Here is a 25689-nt window from a genome sequence, read left to right as displayed (position 1 = left end):
CAAGACTTGAAATAAGTAAGAAAAGGCAAAGACATGGTAAACTAAACAAATTATAATAAAATTAAACTACCAAAATGAACTATAAATCAAATTACAGGGCCTACTGTGCACTATACAGTGTACAATTGAACAGCTGAAAGGTTGCTATTTAACAGAGGCCACAGCTCCTTTATATATAAGGATTCCATTACTCTCAAATCTGACTGGCCATTCATACAAGTGTCCAGAATTTTAAAATCAGATTCAAGCAGAGAATGATCAAACTCATAACAATGGTTTCTAATCTCCGAAAATGCTGGTTTAGACAATGGTAATCCAGTCCTAAAAGATAATCCCCGGTGCTCAAGTATCCTAATCTTAAAGTTCCGAATGAAACTCCCGATATATCCAGCATTACAGCTGGAACAATTATACATATATACGACACTTGAGCACAAGGGGGGTAGGCACTTTATCTTTATATTTAAAATAAGAGCCTATGGTATTTGTGTTGACAAAAATAAATCTAAAGTCTACTTGAGGATAACACTGCTGCAACAGTCTCCTCAAACGACTCCTTACAGAAAAGCTAATACTGCCATAAAATGGTAATTTAATATATTTAAGATCCCTTTCCACTGTAGTAATCCTACACGATGGGTGAAACTTCTTATTTAAGAAATTCCTTATAAAGGTATAAACCATATGCAAAGGATAACCATTATTTGAAAAAAAATTCACAAGAAAATTAATTTCTTGATCAAAGTTATTCCAATTAGAACATAAAACAAAGGCCCTATTCAGTAGAGTGTTAATTGCATTTTTCTTAAAAATATCAGGAACAAAAGAATTAAAATTTAAACCTAAACCAGTAAAGGTTGGTTTCCTAAAAAACATTAGTGTTGAACCCATTGAGGTTATTCACTTTTACATCAAGAAACGACAATGAATTATCAACTTCACACTCTGCAGTAAAACGTATATTACTATGTTGTGCATTAAGATACTCTCTAAATTTCTCAATATGACATTGGTCCTTAAATAACAAAAAAGTGTCATCTACATATCTCCTGTACAAGACTGGTTTAAAGGCCGAAGGACAATTATCAAGCCAATTTATTTCATGAAAACTCCAAAAAGCATTAGCCAGTGCAGGACCTAAAGGAGACCCCATTGCTACTCCATCAATTTGTTTATAATATTTATTATTAAACATAAAGATGGAGTCTTTAACTGCTATTTCTAACAGCCATCTGAATATTTTACTACAAAATCCAGACACTAAGTTAGTGTCAGCAAATAATTGATTTACACAGATATCAATGGTTTCCAACAAAGGAATATTAGTAAAAAGTGATTCAACATCGAAACTGGCCATTATAGTTGGGAACTCAAAATTTAAAGAGGAAAGTTCTTTTACAAAATCCTGAGAATTTCTCACAGTAAATTCATTATGCGTTAATGTTTCTAATAATGGAACCAGAAACTTTGCCAGTTTATAATTAAAAGTTCCAATCGCTGATAAAATAGGACGAATCGGTATACCTGTTTTATGAACTTTAGGTAACCCATATAAGATGCCTGGCTTAGAGCCAGTTGCAAGTAATTTAGTATAATCAAAAAGAGAATCTTTCAGACTTCTTAAAACTCTATTTAGTTTATCCTCACTTTTCAAAATATACGAGAAAGGGTCTATATCAACCAACGTAAATTTAGAGGGGTCTTCTAACAACCTTTCAACCTTATTCACATACTCTAACTTGTCCAAAACCACTATACCCCTATCTTTATCTGGTCTAGTAATGCAAATACTCCTATCATTCTTTAAGCCATTAAATCTACATTCCCTCCTTTTGACAAAAGGAAATTGGATTGTATTAATGGCTTAAAGAATGATAGGAGTATTTGCATTACTAGACCAGATTAAGGTAGGGGTATAGTGGTTTTGGACAAGTTAGAGTATGTGAATAAGGTTGAAAGGTTGTTAGAAGACCCCTCTAAATTTACGTTGGTTGATATAGACCCTTTCTCGTATATTTTGAAATGTGAGGATAAACTGAATAGAGTTTTAAGAAGTCTGAAAGACTCTTTTTGATTATACTAAATTACTTGCAACTGGCTCTAAGCCAGGCATCTTATATGGGTTACCTAAAGTTCATAAAACAGGTATACCGATTCGTCCTATTTTATCAGCGATTGGCACTTTTAATTATAAACTGGCAAAGTTTCTGGTTCCATTATTAGAACCATTAACGCATAATGAATTTACTGTGAGAAATTCTCAGGATTTTGTAAAAGAAATTTCCTTTTTAAATTTTGAGTTCCCAACTATGATGGCCAGTTTGATGTTGAATCACTTTTTACTAATATTCCTCTGTTGGAAACCATTGATATCTGTGTAAATCAATTATTTGCTGACACTAACTTAGTGTCTGGATTTTGTAGTAAAATATTCAGACGGCTGTTAGAAATAGCAGTTAAAGACTCCATCTTTATGTTTAATAATAAATATTATAAACAAATTGATGGAGTAGCAATGGGGTCTCCTTTAGGTCCTGCACTGGCTAATGCTTTTTTGAGTTTTCATGAAATAAATTGGCTTGATATTTGTCCTTCGGCCTTTAAACCAGTCTTGTACAGGAGATATGTAGATGACACTTTTTTGTTATTTAAGGACCAATGTCATATTGAGAAATTTAGAGAGTATCTTAATGCACAACATAGTAATATACGTTTTACTGCAGAGTGTGAAGTTGATAACTCATTGTCGTTTCTTGATGTAAAAGTGAATAACCTTAATGGGTTCAACACTAATGTTTTTAGGAAACCAACCTTTACTTGTTTAGGTTTAAATTTTAATTCTTTTGTTCCTGATATTTTTAAGAAAAATGCAATTAACACTCTACTGAATAGGGCCTTTGTTTTATGTTCTAATTGGAATAACTTTGATCAAGAAATTAATTTTCTTGTGAAATTTTTTTCAAATAATGGTTATCCTTTGCATGTGGTTTATACCTTTATAAGGAATTTCTTAAATAAGAAGTTTCACCCATCGTGTAGGATTATTACAGTGGAAAGGGATCTTAAATATATTAAATTACCATTTTATGGCAGTATTAGCTTTTCTGTAAGGAGTCGTTTGAGGAGACTGTTGCAGCAGTGTTATCCTCAAGTAGACTTTAGATTTATTTTTGTCAACACAAATACCATAGGCTCTTATTTTAAATATAAAGATAAAGTGCTTACCCCCTTGTGCTCAAGTGTCGTATATATGTATAATTGTTCCAGCTGTAATGCTGGATATATCGGGAGTTCCATTCGGAACTTTAAGATTAGGATACTTGAGCACCGGGGATTATCTTTTAGGACTGGATTACCATTGTCTAAACCAGCATTTTCGGAGATTAGAAACCATTGTTATGAGTTTGATCATTCTCTGCTTGAATCTGATTTTAAAATTCTGGACACTTGTATGAATGGACAGTCAGATTTGAGAGTAATGGAATCCTTATATATAAAGGAGCTGTGGCCTCTGTTAAATAGCAACCTTTCAACTGTTCAATTGTACACTGTATAGTGCACAGTAGGCCCTGTAATTTGATTTATAGTTCATTTTGGTAGTTTAATTTTATTATAATTTGTTTAGTTTACCATGTCTTTGCCCTTTCTTACTTATTTCAAGTCTTGATATTGTACATTAATATAATCTTTTATTTAGGATATATAATACATTTTTTGGTATTTAATTTTATTTATTATTTGAGTTTTTTATAAGATTTTGGTTAGTACTTTATAATTGTCGTTTTTTTCTGTTTGTATTTTACATACATTTTTTGTAGATTTGTAGTCATTATATGAATATTTGTTATAGTGTTTAGTATCTATGTGTTATGTATCAAGTTTCACTTCTGATCACTTCGCGTAAGTTGAATAGAATGGTTCGTTTTAGTAGTTATAAATTTATCTTGTAGCTTAATGGATCTTTAACTTAGCTTTAATATATGTGACAGTTAATAAGTTTTATTTGTGTTGATCACTTTAAGTGCGCTTAAGTGTTTTGTTTTTTAAGCATTTTCCTTTCTTTGATAGGCAATTATATTCAGTATGAGTTCTTTGTTTACCAGTTATTTGATTGTGATTTCTGTTTTTTCTTTTAGATCTGATGATGAATACGAGAAGTATTCGAAACGTTATGCATTTTAAAGTAAAGAATCTGAAACAAGATGTTCAGTATATCCCTGGTTTTCCTATTCATCTTAAAAAAAAATATATATATATATATATATATATATATATATATATATATATATATATATATATATTAGTATATTTTGGTAGCAGTCTTTCCTGTAGACATATATTATTAAATATGACCGAAAAAGTAAGATTAATAATTCTAACACGAATTTTCTCAATCTTTCGTACATTACGCTTCACTGTTGGAGGTAAATCAAAAATCACTTCTCCAAAATTCATTTTTATTTCTAGTCTGACGCGACACGGGCGCGTTTCGTAAAACTTATTACATTTTCAAAGACTTCACAAATACACAACTGATTAGAACTTACGTCTCTCTGATATTATATCTACATTTGAGTGAGGTGGGAAGGGTGATGTGGCATTAACACAAGACAGAACAGGAGGGGATATTAATAGGGTATTAAAAGTATCAACACAAGACAGAACAGAAACAATGGGTATTGAATAGAAGTGTTTGTAGAAAGCCTATTGGTCCATATTTCTTGATGCTTCTATATTGGAGCGGAGTCTTGAGGTGGGTAGAATATAGTTGTGCAATAATTGGCTGTTGATTGCTGGTGTTGACTTCTTGATGTGTAGTGCCTCGCAAACGTCAAGCCGCCTGCTATCGCTGTATCTATCGATGATTTCTGTGTTGTTTACTAGGATTTCTCTGGCGATGGTTTGGTTATGGGAAGAGATTATATGTTCCTTAATGGAGCCCTGTTGCTTATGCATCGTTAAACGCCTAGAAAGAGATGTTGTTGTCTTGCCTATATACTGGGTTTTTTGGAGCTTACAGTCCCCAAGTGGGCATTTGAAGGCATAGACGACGTTAGTCTCTTTTAAAGCGTTCTGTTTTGTGTCTGGAGAGTTTCTCATGAGTAGGCTGGCCGTTTTTCTGGTTTTATAGTAAATCGTCAGTTGTATCCTCTGATTTTTGTCTGTAGGGATAACGTTTCTATTAACAATATCTTTCAGGACCCTTTCCTCCGTTTTATGAGCTGTGGAAAAGAAGTTCCTGTAAAATAGTCTAATAGGGGGTATAGGTGTTGTGTTAGTTGTCTCTTCAGAGGTTGCATGGCTTTTCACTTTCCTTCTTATGATGTCTTCGATGAAACCATTGGAGAAGCCGTTATTGACTAGGACCTGCCTTACCCTACAGAGTTCTTCGTCGACTTGCTTCCATTCTGAGCTGTGGCTGAGAGCACGGTCGACGTATGCGTTAACAACACTCCTCTTGTACCTGTCGGGGCAGTCGCTGTTGGCATTTAGGCACATTCCTATGTTTGTTTCCTTAGTGTAGACTGCAGTGTGGAAACCTCCGCCCTTTTCCATGACTGTTACATCTAGAAAAGGCAGCTTCCCATCCTTTTCCGTCTCGTAAGTGAAAGGCAGCACGGAACTCTGCTCAAATGCCTCCTTCAGCTCAAGAGATGGCTTCCTGAACCTTGCAGGAATTAACCTCACTGAGGACCAAGTCACTCTCCTAAATCTGGGCATAAACTGTCATGTTATGTCCAGACCGAGTGAAATGGCCCGGAAAGTAGAGTTGGAAATTCTGTTGGACGACATATTCGACCTCGAGACACAAAAGAAGGTCACTACCAAAGATACCTTACAAGCAGAACTTATTGCAGAAGGAGGAAAGAATCGAGGCAACTACAGAAGCACCATACTGTCCCCCGAGCTTAAAGCGGCAGCTAAAAGCCTTCGTGAGAACAAGGAGATAGTTGTCAGGAGAGGTGACAAGTCGCCAATATATGTCATTCTTAAAAAAGACGAATATCTGGCGAAAATGAACATCATACTCTCTGACCAAACTAAGTTCCAAAGGGTAACGAAGAACACTACAGCCGAATTAAAAGCAAAGGTCAACAAACTGATCGAAACTGTGAACGCCAAGAAATCCGGACTCCACCTGCCAAAGATCATTGGGGAATATAAACCTGGATATGCGTATGGAAATGTCAAGACGCACAAGCCTGGAAACCCACTTCGGCCAATCATTAGCCAGATACCCACACCCACGTACAGACTGGCGAAGCGACTCAACGGCCTGCTGACTCCTTATGTTCCTTGCGCCTTCAGCCTGAAGTCTCCAAAGGAATTTGTTGACTTACTGCGGGGCACACGGGCCACAGGGATAAGTGCCTCGTTGGACGTAGAATCGCTGTTTACCAACGTACCTGTGGACGAGACAATCGGAATGATAGCCGACAGAGTGTATCGTGATCCAGCCTGTACTCCTCTTGACATGCCAGAAAGTATTCTGAGGAAACTACTCCAAGCTTGTACTAAAGAGGCACCCTTCTTGAGCCCGGATGGGCACATGTATAAGCAAGTAGATGGGGTCGCCATGGGTTCTCCCCTAGGTATCCTGTTTGCAAACTTCTACATGGGTACCATCGAGCAAAAAGTCTTAGTCGACATGAACTTGAAACCGGGCATATACTGCAGGTATGTTGACGACATTTTTAAACAGGTACCTGATGTCAGACATCTGCAGGAGCTGAAGGAGGCATTTGAGCAGAGTTCCGTGCTGCCTTTCACTTACGAGACGGAAAAGGATGGGAAGCTGCCTTTTCTAGATGTAACAGTCATGGAAAAGGGCGAAGGTTTCCACACTGCAGTCTACACTAAGGAAACAAACATAGGAATGTGCCTAAATGCCAACAGCGACTGCCCCGACAGGTACAAGAGGAGTGTTGTTAACGCATACGTCGACCGTGCTCTCAGCCACAGCTCAGAATGGAAGCAAGTCGACGAAGAACTCTGTAGGGTAAGGCAGGTCCTAGTCAATAACGGCTTCTCCAATGGGTTCATCGAAGACATCATAAGAAGGAAAGTGAAAAGCCATGCAACCTCTGAAGAGACAACTAACACAACACCTATACCCCCTATTAGACTATTTTACAGGAACTTCTTTTCCACAGCTCATAAAACGGAGGAAAGGGTCCTGAAAGATATTGTTAATAGAAACGTTATCCCTACAGACAAAAATCAGAGGATACAACTGACGATTTACTATAAAACCAGAAAAACGGCCAGCCTACTCATGAGAAACTCTCCAGACACAAAACAGAACGCTTTAAAAGAGACTAACGTCGTCTATGCCTTCAAATGCCGACTTGGGGACTGTAAGCTCCAAAAAACCCAGTATATAGGCAAGACAACAACATCTCTTTCTAGGCGTTTAACGATGCATAAGCAACAGGGCTCCATTAAGGAACATATAATCTCTTCCCATAACCAAACCATCGCCAGAGAAATCCTAGTAAACAACACAGAAATCATCGATAGATACAGCGATAGCAGGCGGCTTGACGTTTGCGAGGCACTACACATCAAGAAGTCAACACCAGCAATCAACAGCCAATTATTGCACAACTATATTCTACCCACCTCAAGACTCCGCTCCAATATAGAAGCATCAAGAAATATGGACCAATAGGCTTTCTACAAACACTTCTATTCAATACCCATTGTTTCTGTTCTGTCTTGTGTTGATACTTTTAATACCCTATTAATATCCCCTCCTGTTCTGTCTTGTGTTAATGCCACATCACCCTTCCCACCTCACTCAAATGTAGATATAATATCAGAGAGACGTAAGTTCTAATCAGTTGTGTATTTGTGAAGTCTTTGAAAATGTAATAAGTTTTACGAAACGCGCCCGTGTCGCGTCAGACTAGAAATAAAAATGAATTTTGGAGAAGTGATTTTTGATTTACCTCCAACAGTGAAGCGTAATGTACGAAAGATTGAGAAAATTCGTGTTAGAATTATTAATCTTACTTTTTCGGTCATATTTAATAATATGATCGAAAAAGTAAGATTAATAATTCTAACACGAATTTTCTCAATCTTTCGTACATTTCGTTTCACTGTTGGAGGTAAATCAAAAATCAATTCTCCAAAATTCATTTTTATTTCTAGTCTGACGCGACACGAGCGCGTTTCGTAAAACTTATTACATTTTCAAAGACTTTAGTTCACAAATACACAACTGAATTGAACTTACGCATCTCCGATTTTATATCTACATTTGAGTGAGGTGGAAGGGGTGATGTGGCATTAACACAAGACAGAACAAGATGTGGTATTAATAGGGTATTAATTTCATCAACACAAGACAGAACAAGAGTATTAATAGGGTATTAATTTCATCAACACAAGACAGAACACGAAACAATGGATATTGAATAGAAGTGTTTGTAGAAAGCCTATTGGTCCATATTTCTTGATGCTTCTATATTGGAGCGGAGTCTTGAGGTGGGTAGAATATATTTGTGCAATAATTGGCTGTTGATTGCTGGTGTTGACTTCTTGATGTGTAGTGCCTCGCAAACGTCAAGCCGCCTGCTATCGCTGTATCTATCGATGATTTCTGTGTTGTTTACTAGGATTTCTCTGGCGATGGTTTGGTTGTGGGAAGAGATTATATGTTCCTTAATGGAGCCCTGTTGCTTTTGCATCGTTAAACGCCTAGAAAGAGATGTTGTTGTCTTGCCTATATACTGGGTTTTTTTGAGCTTACAGTCCCCAAGAGGGCATTTGAAGGCATAGACGACGTTAGTCTCTTTTAAAGCGTTCTGTTTTGTGTCTGGAGAGTTTCTCATGAGTAGGCTGGCCGTTTTTCTGGTTTTATAGTAAATCGTCAGTTGTATCCTCTGATTTTTGTCTGTAGGGATAACGTTTCTATTAACAATATCTTTCAGGACCCTTTCCTCCGTTTTATGAGCTGTGGAAAAGAAGTTCCTGTAAAATAGTCTAATAGGGGGTATAGGTGTTGTGTTAGTTGTCTCTTCAGAGGTTGCATGGCTTTTCACTTTCCTTCTTATGTCTTCGACGAAACCATTGGAGAAGCCGTTATTGACTAGGACCTGCCTTACCCTACAGAGTTCTTCGTCGACTTGCTTCCATTCTGAGCTGTGGCTGAGAGCACGGTCGACATATGCGTTAACAACACTCGTCTTGTACCTGTCTGGGCAGTCGCTGTTGGTATTTAGGCACATTCCTATGTTTGTTTCCTTAGTGTAGACTGCAGTGTGGAAACCTCCGCCCTTTTCCATGACTGTTACATCTAGAAAGGGCAGCTTCCCATCCTTTTCCATCTCGTAAGTGAAACGCAGCACGGAACTCTGCTCAAATGCCTCCTTCAGCTCCTGCAGATGTCTGACATCAGGTACCTGTTTAAAAATGTCGTCAACATACCTGCAGTATATGGCCGGTTTCAAGTTCATGTCGACTAAGACTTTTTGCTCGATGGTACCCATGTAGAAGTTTGCAAACAGGATACCTAGGGGAGAACCCATGGTGACCCCATCTACTTGCTTATACATGTGCCCATCCGGGCTCAAGAAGGGTGCCTCTTTAGTACAAGCTTGGAGTAGTTTCCTCAGAATATTTTCTGGTATGTCAAGAGGAGTACAGGCTGGATCACGATACACTCTGTCGGCTATCATTCCGATTGTCTCGTCCACAGGTACGTTGGTAAACAGCGATTCTACGTCCAACGAGGCTCTTATCCCTGTGGCCCGTGTGCCCCGCAGTAAGTCAACAAATTCCTTTGGAGACTTCAGGCTGAAGGCGCAAGGAACATAAGGAGTCAGCAGGCCGTTGAGTCGCTTCGCCAGTCTGTACGTGGGTGTGGGTATCTGGCTAATGATTGGCCGAAGTGGGTTTCCAGGCTTGTGCGTCTTGACATTTCCATACGCATATCCAGGTTTATATTCCCCAATGATCTTTGGCAGGTGGAGTCCGGATTTCTTGGCGTTCACAGTTTCGATCAGTTTGTTGACCTTTGCTTTTAATTCGGCTGTAGTGTCCTTCGTTACCCTTTGGAACTTAGTTTGGTCAGAGAGTATGATGTTCAGTTTCGCCAGATATTCGTCTTTTTTAAGAATGACATATATTGGCGACTTGTCACCTCTCCTGACATCTATCTCCTTGTTCTCACGAAGGCTTTTAGCTTCCGCTTTAAGCTCGGGGGACAGTATGGTGCTTCTGTAGTTGCCTCGATTCTTTCCTCCTTCTGCAATAAGTTCTGCTTGTAAGGTATCTTTGGTAGTGACCTTCTTTTGTGTCTCGAGGTCGAATATGTCGTCCAACAGAATTTCCAACTCTACTTTCCGGGCCATCTCCTAAATCTGGGCATAAACTGTCATGTTATGTCCAGACCGAGTGAGATGGCCCGGAAAGTAGAGTTGGAAATTCTGTTGGACAACATATTCGACCTCGAGACACAAAAGAAGGTCACTACCAAAGATACCTTACAAGCAGAACTTATTGCAGAAGGAGGAAAGAATCGAGGCAACTTTTTCGGTCATATTTATTAATATATGTCTACAGGAAAGACTGCTACCAAAATATACTAATATATATAATATATATAATATATATATATGTTATGTATATAAATATATATATATATATATATATATATATATATATATATATATATATATATATAAATATATATATATATATATATATATATATATATATATATATATATATATATATATATATATATATATATATATATATATATATATATTGGTGTATACTGGCAGCAGGTTTTCTTTCAAACATGTTTCATTGAATATGACCGCATATTCTGTATATATTATTTTCTGGTTTAGGGCTTCTATCCCTCTATTTTCTTAGCATCAGGGCTTAGTTGAAATAGGAGTTCTCCAAAACTCATTTTCGTACTTTTAAGGTAAAGAAAAGAAGTGATTTACTATAGAATGTAATACACTTATTTCTACAATTTGCACAACGTTTCGATCCTCCATGGTCCTCCATATATATATATATATATATATATATATATATATATATATATATATATATATATATATATATATATATATATATATATATATGCGAACAAGCCTGAATGGTCCCCAGGACTATATGCGAATGAAAACTCACACCCCAGAAGTGACTCGAACCCATACTCCCAGAAGCAACGCAACTGGTAACTACAGGGCGCCTTAATCCGCTTGACCATCACGGCCGTCAAAAGGAAGTGATAGCCGAGGCTATTTGAGCCACTTCCCCGACGGCAACTCGGATGGTAATCTTGGGCATAGCATTTCACCAAATCACCTCATTCTTTGGGGCACACGTGAGGAACACAAATGCGAACAAGCCTGAATGGTCCCCAGGACTATATGCGAATGAAAACTCACACCCCAGAAGTGACTCGAACCCATACTCCCAGAAGCAACGCAACTGGTAACTACAGGGCGCCTTAATCCGCTTGACCATCACGGCCGTCAAAAGGAAGTGATAGCCGAGGCTATTTGAGCCACTTCCCCGACGGCAACTCGGATGGTAATCTTGGGCATAGCATTTCACCAAATCACCTCATTCTTTGGGGCACACGTGAGGAACACAAATGCGAACAAGCCTGAATGGTCCCCAGGACTATATGCGAATGAAAACTCACACCCCAGAAGTGACTCGAACCCATACTCCCAGAAGCAACGCAACTGGTAACTACAGGGCGCCTTAATCCGCTTGACCATCACGGCCGTCAAAAGGAAGTGATAGCCGAGGCTATTTGAGCCACTTCCCCGACGGCAACTCGGGTTGCTTCTGGGAGTATGGGTTCGAGTCACTTCTGGGGTGTGAGTTTTCATTCGCATATAGTCCTGGGGACCATTCAGGCTTGTTCGCATTTGTGTTCCTCACGTGTGCCCCAAAGAATGAGGTGATTTGGTGAAATGCTATGCCCAAGATTACCATCCGAGTTGCCGTCGGGGAAGTGGCTCAAATAGCCTCGGCTATCACTTCCTTTTGACGGCCGTGATGGTCAAGCGGATTAAGGCGCCCTGTAGTTACCAGTTGCGTTGCTTCTGGGAGTATGGGTTCGAGTCACTTCTGGGGTGTGAGTTTTCATTCGCATATAGTCCTGGGGACCATTCAGGCTTGTTCGCATTTGTGTTCCTCACGTGTGCCCCAAAGAATGAGGTGATTTGGTGAAATGCTATGCCCAAGATTACCATCCGAGTTGCCGTCGGGGAAGTGGCTCAAATAGCCTCGGCTATCACTTCCTTTTGACGGCCGTGATGGTCAAGCGGATTAAGGCGCCCTGTAGTTACCAGTTGCGTTGCTTCTGGGAGTATGGGTTCGAGTCACTTCTGGGGTGTGAGTTTTCATTCGCATATAGTCCTGGGGACCATTCAGGCTTGTTCGCATTTGTGTTCCTCACGTGTGCACCAAAGAATGAGGTGATTTGGTGAAATGCTATGCCCAAGATTACCATCCGAGTTGCCGTCGGGGAAGTGGCTCAAATAGCCTCGGCTATCACTTCCTTTTGACGGCCGTGATGGTCAAGCGGATTAAGGCGCCCTGTAGTTACCAGTTGCGTTGCTTCTGGGAGTATGGGTTCGAGTCACTTCTGGGGTGTGAGTTTTCATTCATATATATATATATATATATATATATATATATATATATATATATATATATATATATATATATATATATATAAAATGTTGTACCTAGTAGCCAGAACGTCGTACTCGGCCTGCTATGCAAGACCCGATTTGCCTAATAAGCCAAGTTTTCCTGAATTAATATATTTTCTCTAATTTTTTTCTTATGAAATGATAAATCTGTCTATTTCATTATGCATAAGTTAATTTGTTTAAATTTGAGTTAAAATTAACGTAGATATATGACCGAACCTAACCAACCCTACCTAACCTAGAGAGAAGTGAATTTCAAAGACTTTAGTTTACACACACACACAAAACTTTAACTGAATAGAGCTTTAACATCTTTTTATACCAAATGTAGGTATAAAAAACTCGAAGATGTTTAAGCTCTATTCAGTTAAAGTTGTGTGTGTGTGTGTAAACTAAAGTCTTTGAAAATGTAATAAATTTTACGAAACGCGCTCAAGTGTCCCGTCAGACTAGAAATAAAAATGAATTTTGGAGAATTGATTTTTGAATTACCATCAACAGTGAAAAGAAACGTAAGAAAGATCGAGAAAATTCGTGTTAGAATTATTAATCTTACTTTTTCGGTCATATTTAATAATATATCAAATCACGGAACTATTTACTCTACCCACCATGAGAGTAAGGACAAGACCAGAACACAACGATGCCAACACAGAAGACACTGTTCAACATAACAGGCCAATTACACCTGATTAATCTTTGTATGTAGATAGGAGCTGCCTCGTATGGGCCAATAGGCCTTCCACAGTTACCTTTATTCTTATGTTCTTATGTGCTTCATCCCCCATTTATCCCTTATGTATCCCCCATGTTTTTACCTTTATTGTCTTATCACCTGACCCAGTGCGGGTATAAAATCAACCAGCATTGTAAGATCTCTTCACTTGAGAATGAACCATGGAGGTTCGAAACGTTGTGTAAATTGTATAAATAAGTGTAATACATTCTATAGTAATTCACTTTTTTCTTCACCTTGAAATTACGAAAATGAGTTTTGGAGAACTCCTATTTCAGCTAAGCCCTGATGCTAAGAAAATAATTAGAGGGATAGAAGCCCTAAATCAGAAGATAGTAAATACAGAATATGCGGTCATATTCAATGAGATATATATATATGTCGCACCTAGCAGCCAGAACGCACTTTTCAGCCTACTATGCAAGGCCCGATTTGCCTAATAAGCCAAGTTTTCATGAATTAATTGTTTTTCGACTACCTAACCTAACCTAATTTAACTTTTTCGGCTACCTAACCTAACCTAACCTATAAAGATAGGTTAGGTAGGGTTGGTTAGGTTCGGTCATATATCTACGTTAATTTTAATTCCAATAAAATTTTTTTTACCTCATACACAATGAAATGGGTAGCTTTATCATTTCAACAGAAAAAAATTAGAGAAAATATATTAATTCAGGAAAACTGTCTTATTAGGCAAATCGGGCCTTGCATAGTAGGCCGAGAAGTGCATTCTGGCTACTAGGTACGACATATATATATATATATAGTAATTCATATATATAGTAATATATATATATATATATATATATATATATATATATATATGTCGTACCTAATAGCCAGAACGCACTTCTCAGCGTACTATTCAAGGCCCGATTTGCCTAATAAGCCAAGTTTTCATGAATTAATGTTTTTTCGTCTACCTAACCTACCTAACCTAACCTAACCTAGCTTTTTTTGGCTACCTAACCTAACCTTACCTATAAATATAGGTTAGGTTAGGTTAGGTAGGGTTGGTTAGGTTCGGTCATATATCTACGTTAATTTTAACTCCAATAAAATAAAATTGACCTCATACATAGAGAAAAGGGTTGCTTTATCATTTCATAAGAAAAAAAATATAGTAAATATATTAATTCAGGAAAACTTGGCTTATTAGGCAAATCGGGCCTTGAATAGTAGGCTGAGAAGTGAGTTCTGGCTACTAGGTACGACATATATATATATATATATATATTTATATATTTACACATATAAATACATATATATGAACACATGAATCAATGGGTCTATTCGATGCCTCGTTCGCTTCTCCATGTTCATATTCAAAGGAGGTACTGTTGTATGTGCAAAAATCCGGTCTTATTGGAGGACGTGTGCACTGAAATATATGTAAGTTGCTGCTATGATCACTAAGAACATAATGACCTTATGGTTATCACCAGTGAGAAAGTCAACTGGAGCTCTTAGGTAACTCGAACCCGCAACCGTCGGACTGCCAGCCGCCACCTCTCCCACTGTACCACTAACACCACATACCTATACAGTGGTAGAGGTGGCGGTTTGCAGTCCATTGGTGGCGTGGGAGGGGGTTCGAGTCACCTAAGAGCTCCAGTTGATTTTCTCATTGATATATATATCATATTAGTGTGATTTCTCTGTGTAATTATCACCAGTATTGAGCAGCGTGATGACCTCAACAATACCTCTTCAGGGCCCCGTGAGCATTGCCTTGTACGCCCCCGGGGACGACTTCAACGCCACCGTCGCCACCATACTGTACCTGCGCCAGTGTGCCAGGTCAGAGATCAGGAAGCTGGTCACCTTCCATATCTTCTTCCACGACTCCCACACACCCAAGGAGGTAAGGTACTTCAGGGGGGAGGTGCCAACACATCCAGGGAGGTGTCAGTGCCTCAGTGGGGAGGTGCCAACCCTCCCACACACCCAGGGAGGTGTCAGTGCCTCAGTGGGGAGGTGCCAACACTCCCACACACCCAGGGAGGTGTCAGTGCCTCAGGCGGGAGGTGCCAACACTCCCACACACCAGGGAGGTGTCAGTGCCAACACTCCCACACACACACACAGGAAGGTGTCAGTGCCAACACTCCCACACACACACACAGAGAGGTGTCAGTGCCAACACTCCCACACACCCAGGGAGGTGTCAGTGCCAACACTCCCACACACCCAGGGAGGTGTCAGTGCCAACACTCCCACACACCCAGGGAGGTGTCAGTGCCAACACTCCCACACACCCAGGGAGGTGTCAGTGCCAACACTCCCACACACACACCCAGGGAGGTGTCAGTGCCAACACTCCCACACTCACCCAGGGAGGTGTCAGTGCCAACACTCCCACACACACCCAGGGAGGTGTCAGTGCCAACACTCCCACACACACACCCAGGGAGGTGTCAGTGCCAACACTCCCACACACACACCCAGGGAGGTGTCAGTGCCAACACTCCCACACTCACCCAGGGAGGTGTCAGTGCCAACACTCCCACACACACCCAGGGAGGTGTCAGTGCCAACACTCCCACACTCACCCAGGGAGGTGTCAGTGCCAACACTCCCACACACACACACAGGGAGGTGTCAGTGCCAACACTCCCACACACACCCAGGGAGGTGTCAGTGCCAACACTCCCACACTCACCCAGGGAGGTGTCAGTGCCAACACTCCCACACACACACACACAGGGAGGTGTCAGTGCCAACACTCCCACACACACCCAGGGAGGTGTCAGTGCCAACACTCCCACACTCACCCAGGGAGGTGTCAGTGCCAACACTCCCACACACACACACACACAGGAAGGTGTGTGTGTGTGTAACCACCTACAAAATTCTCAGGGGAATTGACAGGGTGGACAAAGACAAACTCTTCAGCACGGGTGGGACACGAACAAGGGGACACAGGTGGAAACTTAGTACCCAGATGAGCCACAGAGACGTTACAAAGAATTTTTTCAGTGTCAGAGTAGTTAATAAATGGAATGCACTAGGAAGTGATGTGGTGGAGGCTGACTCCATACACAATTTCAAATGTAGATATTATAGAGCCCAGTAGGCTCAGGAATCTGTACACCAGTTGATTGATAGTTGAGAGGCGGGACCAAAGAGCCAAAGCTCAACCCCCACAAGCACAATTAGGTGAGTACAATTAGGTGAGTACAGGGAGGTGTCAGTGCCAACACTTTCACACACACACACAGGGAGGTGTCAGTGCCAACACTCCCACACACACACACACAGGGAAGTGTCAGTGCCAACACTCCCACACACACAGGGAGGTGTCAGTGCCAACACTCCCACACACACAGGGAGGTGTCAGTGCCAACACTCCCACACACACACACACAGGGAGGTGTCAGTGCCAACACTCCCACACACCCAGGGAGGTGTCAGTGCCAACACTCCCACACACCCAGGGAGGTGTCAGTGCCAACACTCCCACACACACACAGGGAGGTGTCAGTGCCAACACTCCCACACACACACACAGGAAGGTGTCAGTGCCAACACTCCCACACACACACAGGGAGGTGTCAGTGCCAACACTCCCACACACACACACACAGGGAGGTGTCAGTGCCAACACTCCCACACACACACCCAGGGAGGTGTCAGTGCCAACACTCCCACACACACACAGGGAGGTGTCAGTGCCAACACTCCCACACACACCCAGGGAGGTGTCAGTGCCAACACTCCCACACACACACACAGGGAGGTGTCAGTGCCAACACTCCCACACACACACACACACACAGGGAGGTGTCAGTGCCAACACTCCCACACACACACACACACACAGGGAGGTGTCAGTGCCAACACTCCCACACACACACACAGGGAGGTGTCAGTGCCAACACTCCCACACACACACAGGGAGGTGTCAGTGCCAACACTCCCACACACACACAGGGAGGTGTCAGTGCCAACACTCTCACACACACACAGGGAGGTGTCAGTGCCAACACTCCCACACACACACACAGGGAGGTGTCAGTGCCAACACTCCCACACACACTTTTACAACTGATATGAGTGGGGCTTCTATGGGGTACTGGTACTATTAAGGGGTAAAGGTAGTTAGAAGACAAGAGTATCAAATATGGGAGAGCTAAAAAGGCCCGGCCCCCAAAATAAACTATCCACAGTAGTAATAACTTGCTACAAGACCATATATGTTAGTCTAAGGGTTGATCACTGCGCTCCCACCTTGGAAGAAGAGATACTCTGTAATTCATGTACTTATTTATTAACCCCTTAACAACCCCCCATATACACTCACACCAATAACAATAATAATAATAACTTTACCACACTATCTTACGTTAAAAGCCTTGGTCCACATAGGCAGGATACAAGGTTTACACTAATAACAAGCTAGGGTAAAGTACTACTGGATAAGCACTGAAGCTGGATGCAGCTTAGGGTAGTGAGACCATGTGGTACCCTAATACAAAACACAACACTTAGGGTAAACAAAACACTGGCAAATACTAACCCCAGGTCTCACCAATAGTTACTACCAGAGTAGGTACCCTCACTACTGCCCCGTACTTAGCTTAAGGATACAGGAACTTCAGGTAAGGGAAATAAGTAAGAGGAGAAGGGAGGAGAGTAGGGATACAGCCACAGAGTAGGTCTTATCCGCACGACACAGCCAGAGAGAAGAGCGAGCTAGCCCCCAGCTGCCTCCCTCATCGTGGTGCCGGGAGGAGCCTAATTGATCGTGCAGCTAAGCACATTAAAGATCTTCCCCTATGCCACGTATTCTTACTTTATGAATGATTAGAAAGTATTAGTAAGCAACGTTGGTGCCTATGTTATTATTTAATAATCAACCCCCAGCTCAGTCTTTAAATGCTCTTTGAGAAACAATAATAGTCTTACGTCTGGCAGGGAAGATACAAACAATTGCTATCGAGATGCCCAACTGTACCACCAGGAAGTTTAATAGCTCAATTTTGACCTCTGGTTTCCACTGGAGAACCCAGGGTCGTAACACACACACACACAGGGAGGTGTCAGTGCCAACACTCCCACACACACACACACAGGGAGGTGTCAGTGCCAACACTCCCACACACACACACAGGGAGGTGTCAGTGCCAACACTCCCACACACACACACACAGGGAGGTGTCAGTGCCAACACTCCCACACACACACAGGAAGGTGTCAGTGCCAACACTCCCACACACACACAGGGAGGTGTCAGTGCCAACACTCCCACACACACACACAGGGAGGTGTCAGTGCCAACACTCTCACACACACACAGGGAGGTGTCAGTGCCAACACTCCCACACACACACACAGGGAGGTGTCAGTGCCAACACTCCCACACACACACACAGGGAGGTGTCAGTGCCAACACTCCCACACACACACACACAGGGAGGTGTCAGTGCCAACACTCCCACACACACACACAGGGAGGTGTCAGTGCCAACACTCCCACACACACAGGGAGGTGTCAGTGCCAACACTCTCACACAAGGTGTAAACGATAAAGTGCCACTTGCTGCAGACGATGAGTCATAATAACGTAGCTGAACACATGTTAACCAAACCACACATCAGAAAATGGAGAAACGACGACGTTTCGATCCGTCCTGGACCGAAACGTGTCAAGTGGTGTGCGACTTGCTGTCATGATTAGAAACACAGATTTGACAGAAGTAGAAGTCAATAAAACAAATACATCACAGTTTGATACAATATCCCTATGGGTAGTAAATGCACCACGGCAGGAAGCTCAGCAAGCCAGTGGTAACTCCTACGGTTACCTCCCTTAGGAGGTGGACCCCAAACAGAAGGAACTGCTTACTTGCAGATTTTTACTTTAAGCCTGAGCCCGTAAAAAAGCGGGAGCAAACCGCCAGGCTTCCACCACACGGGTGAAAACCTGTGTGGTGGAAAACAAAGCAGAACATGAGTGGAACAAGAATGGTTGAAGGGTTGACATCAAAGACCGTTTTCTATAACAATAACAAGTTTATTAACAGAGACTAAACGGCTACAACATCGAGTTTACGTTACGTTAATGTCCATCCAGTGGCACTCAACAGCTACTTAACAACCCCGAAATAGCAACGACTCCTGTCAATTGCTGCATGGCTGAATACTGAACTAACCTGAACACAGGTGTGCCCACTGACGACGCTATAATGCAAACAAATAATTCACAAGACTAAGTTTACACAACAGTGAGCGTTACGTTACGTTAATGTTCATCCAGTGGCTCTTGTAAGACAGCTATTCAACAGCCCCTCGAGAAAAAACAACAGTCTGCATATTGCGGTTACTGCGTGCTGACTGAATAAAGTAACTGAACAATGGTGCCCACTGGTGACACAAGCTTGCACTCAATATATCTCACGGCCCTCCTGGTGAGCAATATACTATAATCACAATCTTACTGGCACTGGCAGCCCTCCCGGCGAGGTGGGTAATCCAACACTGATAACCCCCCTATCAGTGTCTTTTGTGAACACTCTATGCGACTCCCAGCAATGAAATTGCAAATGTAAACAAAGTTAGGCAAGGTGGGGTCCTGAGACACTTCTCCAGTAACCACCAAGTTACTTTAACTCTCATCTTCAGAGACGATAATCAAACAAATTGCCTTAATCAATTGCAAAATTGATTATGTGATTAATTACATTAATTGACTGTTAACAGCAGCCAGCAACAAAGTACTTCTACGTTAATCACGAACACTTGTCTCTCTCAGACAACAAACATCAATAGTACTCTATGTTAATCACCAACACTTGTCTCCTACAACAAGTCACACTGTTAACACTAACTCGTTATCTCTAAATTACATCACACTTGACCCCTCTCAAGCATTCAGTGAGTAATTTCCAATTATTATCAACGGACAACTAATTAAATTCCAATCGAGTTACGTTAACTAAGCCTACCACTCTCTCTTGGAAGCTTCTCAACAGTCTATGTCAAACTTACTTTAATGAGTGTTAATTACCCTAATTAACACAGAGCAATTATTTAACTGTCACCTGCACCGACAATTAATTATACATAAATACGTCTCACTCCGCACTGCCTAAGCAGGTCTCATCAAACACTGTGAATTCCCGGAGGTGTTAATTATCCGAATTAACATGAGTGCTTAATCATCTACCGTCCCCCGACAGATCAAATTAATCCAACGAGTTACGCTAGCAGCCCAATGACATCGCCCTACGAGTCAGTCAATCCCTTTGACGTTAATTACTCCACTAATTAACATGAGCCATTAATTGCCGTCCCAGACTGGTAATTAGTCACGAGCAAATTACGTTAACACAAATACTGTCAACCTTTGACAGTTCCTCCCCACTATGTGAATTCATGACAAGAATGCTAATTACATAATTAGGTAGAGTGGGAAATTAGTTGTCACACGGACAATTAATTGCACCTGAAACGTATCTGGACAAGCTCAACACTGTTTTCCATAACAGCTCCCTCATTAAGTAATGTGCAACCCCTTATGACGTTAATTACCCCTTAATTAACTCTCACTGAATCCTTAAATCATCAACACAACTTAAAGAAAACATAAAGTAACCTCAGGTTACATAGGTCAAACTCTCAGTGACATAACAAATAAATGTCACGGCCCCACACGCTTGCAGGAACCTGCAACACGTTATTCTTGAGATCTTCTTGAGATGATTTCAAGGCTTTAGTGTCCCCACAGCCCGGTCCTCGACCAGGAAACCCACCCCCAGGAAGCAGCCCGTGACAGCTGACTAACATTCAGGTACCTATTTTACTGCTAGGTAACAGGGGCATAGGGTGAAAGAAACTGTGCCCATTGTTTCTCGCCGGCGCCCGGGATCGAACCCCGGATCACAGAATCACAAGCCCAGCGTGCTGTCCGCTCGGCCGACCGGCTCCCTGCGACGGCGCAGGAACTGGTGATGTATTGGCATTGAAATCGAAATGAAATGTATTGAAATCGTATTAGCGTATGTTTTTCCATTGGAGACTTTCAGCGACGTGAAGAGGGGGAACCTGCTGCCTGGGTAACAGCTTCTCCCCCTAATCAACCTACCGGATGCCTACTACTGAGACACTGTAATTTCATAAATCTGAGTACTCACGTTACCGGTCTCCGCATTTATCCTTACATACATTCCCTCCAGGTTGAAGCAGATCATACAACTTGCTCCCAAGTGGTTTTGCCATACCCATGTAACTCGACCCGTTGTGGCCACAGGGTGTGGCGGTAGGGTGTGGCCATGGAGTGGTGCGCCGCGCTGGCCTCAGATGTATACAGTCGGTGTGGAAGGACCAACCTGTCCTCTTAAAAAGAACGTCGCTTTTGGCCGTTTGCCCGTATGGCCGAATTTGGACACCGGGTGTAATGGATGGCGGTGACGAAACATGGATGACACGGCAAGGTGAAATTTCAATGTAACATGGGCCTGTAATCTCCCCAAAATTACACTTGAGGGCTTCCCCTGAACACCGGGAAGCCGTACCCGAAGGGAACTTACAAACATTCTATGGGGAACTGTTCTAAGTAATACAAGTCCTACAGAAGGAATAGAAAAACTGACTTCAGAAGCGTATCAAGTCTGTCTGAAACATGTTCCTTTGAGGAAAGCCAGAAAGTGATCTAACGTAGAAAGAGAACGCAGACGACACTATAAACGCAGGAAAAAATAACGGAACTGCTTATGCAGACACGAATTTCCCGTCAAAGAAGGAATAATTTAAATAGGGAGATTGAAGAAATCGAGCGGAAATATAAACACTCATATGAAACTGAAGAAAGGCAGTTAGAACAGAAAGCAATTCAGGAAATAAAGAAAAATCCAAAATATTTCTTCTCATATGCGAAATCAAAAGCAAAAACCACTGTCAGTATTGGACCTATTCGTACAAGTGTAGGTTCATACACGGAGGATGACAAAGAAATTAGTGAAATCCTAAAAAAGTAGTATGAGGACATGTTTAGCACTCCAATAAACAACATGAAGGTGGAAGATCCAGACAATTTCTTTATGCGGGATATTCAAACCCCTGTAAATATAACTGATATATACACGATCGCACTAAATTTTGAAAAAGAAATTGAAAACATGCCCATGCACTCGGCCCCAGGTCCAGACTCACGGAATTCAATATTTATAAAGAAATGCAAAGTGCCGGTAGCACAGGCACTCAGTATAGTGTGGAGGAAGAGCTTGGACACGGGGGAGATACCAGATGCACTTAAAGTAGCAGACATAGCCCCTCTACACAAGGGAGGGAGCAAAGCATTGGCAAAAAATTATAGACCAGTTGCACTAACATCGCACATCATAAAAGTATTTGAGAGAGTGATTAGGAGTCAGGTCACCCATTTCATGGAGACCAATGACCTTCACAACCCAGGCCAACATGGATTTCGAGCGGGGAGATCGTGCCTCTCACAGTTACTTGAGCACTACGACAAAGTCACTGAGGCATTAGAAGAAAAACAGAATGCTGATGTGATATACACGGACTTCGCAAAGGCTTTCGATAAATGTGACCATGGCGTGATAGCACACAAAATGAAGTCAATGGGAATAACCGGTAAAGTAGGACGCTGGATACTCAGTTTTCTGTCAAACAGGACTCAGCGAGTAACGGTCAACCATATAAAATCTAGTCCAAGTGAAGTTAAAAGCTCTGTACCTCAGGATACAGTCCTTGCACCGCTGCTTTTCCTTATTCTCATATCAGATATAGACAAAAATACAAGTCACAGCTTCGTATCATCCTTTGCAGATGACACAAAAATCAGTATGAAAATTACATCGGCTGAGGACATTGAAAAACTTCAAGCTGATATTAATAAAGTTTTCGACTGGGCATCAGAAAATAACATGATGTTTAACAGTGATAAATTCCAGGTACTCAGGTACGGTAAAAATGAGGACCTTAAACATAATACAGAGTACAAAACACAATCAAATGTACCCATAGTAGGAAAAGAGCATGTAAAGGATTTGGGAATAATAATGTCTGACGACCTAACGTTTAAGGAGCATAACCAAGCAAATATTGCGACAGCCAGAAAAATGATAGGATGGATTATGAGAACTTTCAAATCCAGGGATCCCGTCACAATGGTTGTACTCTTCAAGTCACTTGTGTTGTCCCGTCTTGAGTACTGCTCAGTACTCACTTCCCCCTTCAGAGCAGGAGAGATTGCTGAAATAGAGGGAATACAGAGAACATATACGGCACGCATAGACGCAATAAAGCACCAAATTATTGGGATCGTCTCAAAGCCCTCCAAATGTACTCACTAGAAAGAAGACGAGAGAGATATCAAATAATATACACCTGGAAGATACTGGAGGGCCAAGTACCAAATCTACATAGTAAAATAACAACGTACTGGAGTGAACGATATGGAAGAAAATGTAGAATAGAACCAGTGACGAGCAGAGGAGCCATAGGCACAATCAGAGAACACTGTATAAACATCAGAGGTCCGCGGTTGTTCAACGTCCTCCCAGCATGCATGAGAAATATTGCCGGAACAACCGTGGACATTTTCAAGAGGAAACTAGATTTATTCCTCCAAGGAGTGCCGGACCAACCGGTCTGTGGTGGGTATGTGGGCCTGCGGGCCGCTCCAAGCAACAGCCTAGTGGACCAAGCTCTCACAAGTCAAGCCTGGCCTCGGGCCGGGCTTGAGGAGTAGAAGAACTCCCAGAACCCCATCAACCAGGTAACCAGGTACCCGATTCCACCTCTAGCCAGTTATCATAGTCAATATAACAGACGACCACGAATGTTATCAATAACGTCAGATCACAACGAGGCTGCCTCGTGCCTCGGCTGAGCACGTGTTCACTCATTCAGATTATTTTCTCAATTCGTTTCCTTAATAATTGTTCCACGATCACGCGAATTGGATCCAGGTATGATTCACGATAGCAGGGTCACCGTAGTGATAAGGAAATTAATGATTACACGGCGATAACGGCGGTGGAGGTAGCAACATGCCACCTGGGCATATAGGGCATGGGTGAACTTCTTGTCTCTAGAGCACTAGAGCGCTAGAGTGCACCATACACTAGCCCAGTCTAGAAAAACTAGCTGGGAATTTCATTCCCTCACAGTTACAATTCCCCTGTCCCTATATCTTATATGACGAAAAGGGATCCCGAAAAGGCTTTATAGGCACCATTATACTTCTACTGAGGAATGTACAAAGCAACCCAACTAAACAATATTTGTTTTAGAGGTTCCCGTTCAGCTGCCAATGTAATTATGTTCGTATGCTCCTCTGGTGTTAGAATTGACGTGATATCAATACACTAAACCATTTTTTTCTTTATACAGATGATGAGTCGTAATAACGTGGCAGAAGATATGATGACCAAACCACAAATCAGAAGATGGATAATCGACGATGATTTGATTGTTGCTGCCGAAGGCGGCTAGTTTATTGTGCACCCCATACTGATCCTGTGAGCGGTAGCGCAAAAGCATGACAGAGGGCACAAAAGGTCTTTATCAGACCTCATCTTAGATTATTACCTAAACAATTTCTTCTATCCTTCACACCTTATAGTTACAATGTTAGCTAGTTACAGAGAGAGTGCTATTACAAGAGCTACATATTTACAGTAAGTCATCATACATTATTGGTAGGTCTTATCGCTAATACATAATAGTTTGGCCAATGGGGATATTACAGAGTCATAGGGGAGCTTCTGTTTATTATTAGTCCTCACAATACACCACTTGTTTCTGAATCTCATATGTCGTTCATCTACTGGAAGCGAAATGTGGGTACAGTGCAAGGATTTCAGGTAATTTATCCATTAGGGAGCCGGTCGGCCGAGCCGACAGCACGCTGGACTTGTGAGCCTGTGGTCCTGGGTTCGATCCCAGGCGCCGGCGAGAAACATTGGGCAAAGTTTCTTTCACCCTATGCCCCTGTTACCTAGCAGTAAAATAGGTAGTACCTGGGTGTTAGTCAGCTGTCACGGGCTGCTTCCTTGGGAGTGGAGGCCTGGTCGAGGACCGGGCCGCGGAGACACTAAAGCCCCGAAATCATCTCAAGATAACCTCAAGATGGTAATAAGATAGGTTGCCATATCATACAGAGTGAGCTTAGATTTATCTCTAAAAGGCTCAATTTTACAACAATCCAAGATATAGTGTTCGAGTGTGTGTCCCTGCCTATGTCCACACACTTTACACTTTACTTCATCTAGATCCCTA

The 25689-nt window shown here is 41.7% G+C and overlaps 1 protein-coding gene across 1 annotated transcript in view; it reads left to right on the top strand.

Moving 5' to 3' along the window:
- Positions 1-15130: 15130 nt before the first annotated feature.
- The window catches only part of LOC138353612 (beta-1,4-glucuronyltransferase 1-like), a 31403-nt gene continuing 20844 nt past the window's right edge, over positions 15131-25689 (top strand). The window contains exon 1 of the mRNA XM_069306811.1: positions 15131-15304. Coding sequence (XP_069162912.1) covers positions 15131-15304 — 174 coding nt within the window. The remainder of the gene's footprint in view (positions 15305-25689) is intronic.

This window comes from Procambarus clarkii, chromosome 58 (genome assembly GCF_040958095.1).
Source record: "Procambarus clarkii isolate CNS0578487 chromosome 58, FALCON_Pclarkii_2.0, whole genome shotgun sequence".
NCBI lineage: Eukaryota > Metazoa > Arthropoda > Malacostraca > Decapoda > Cambaridae > Procambarus > Procambarus clarkii.
The sequence above is the reverse complement of the archived record's forward strand: the minus strand, read 5'-3'. Positions and strand labels throughout refer to the sequence as shown.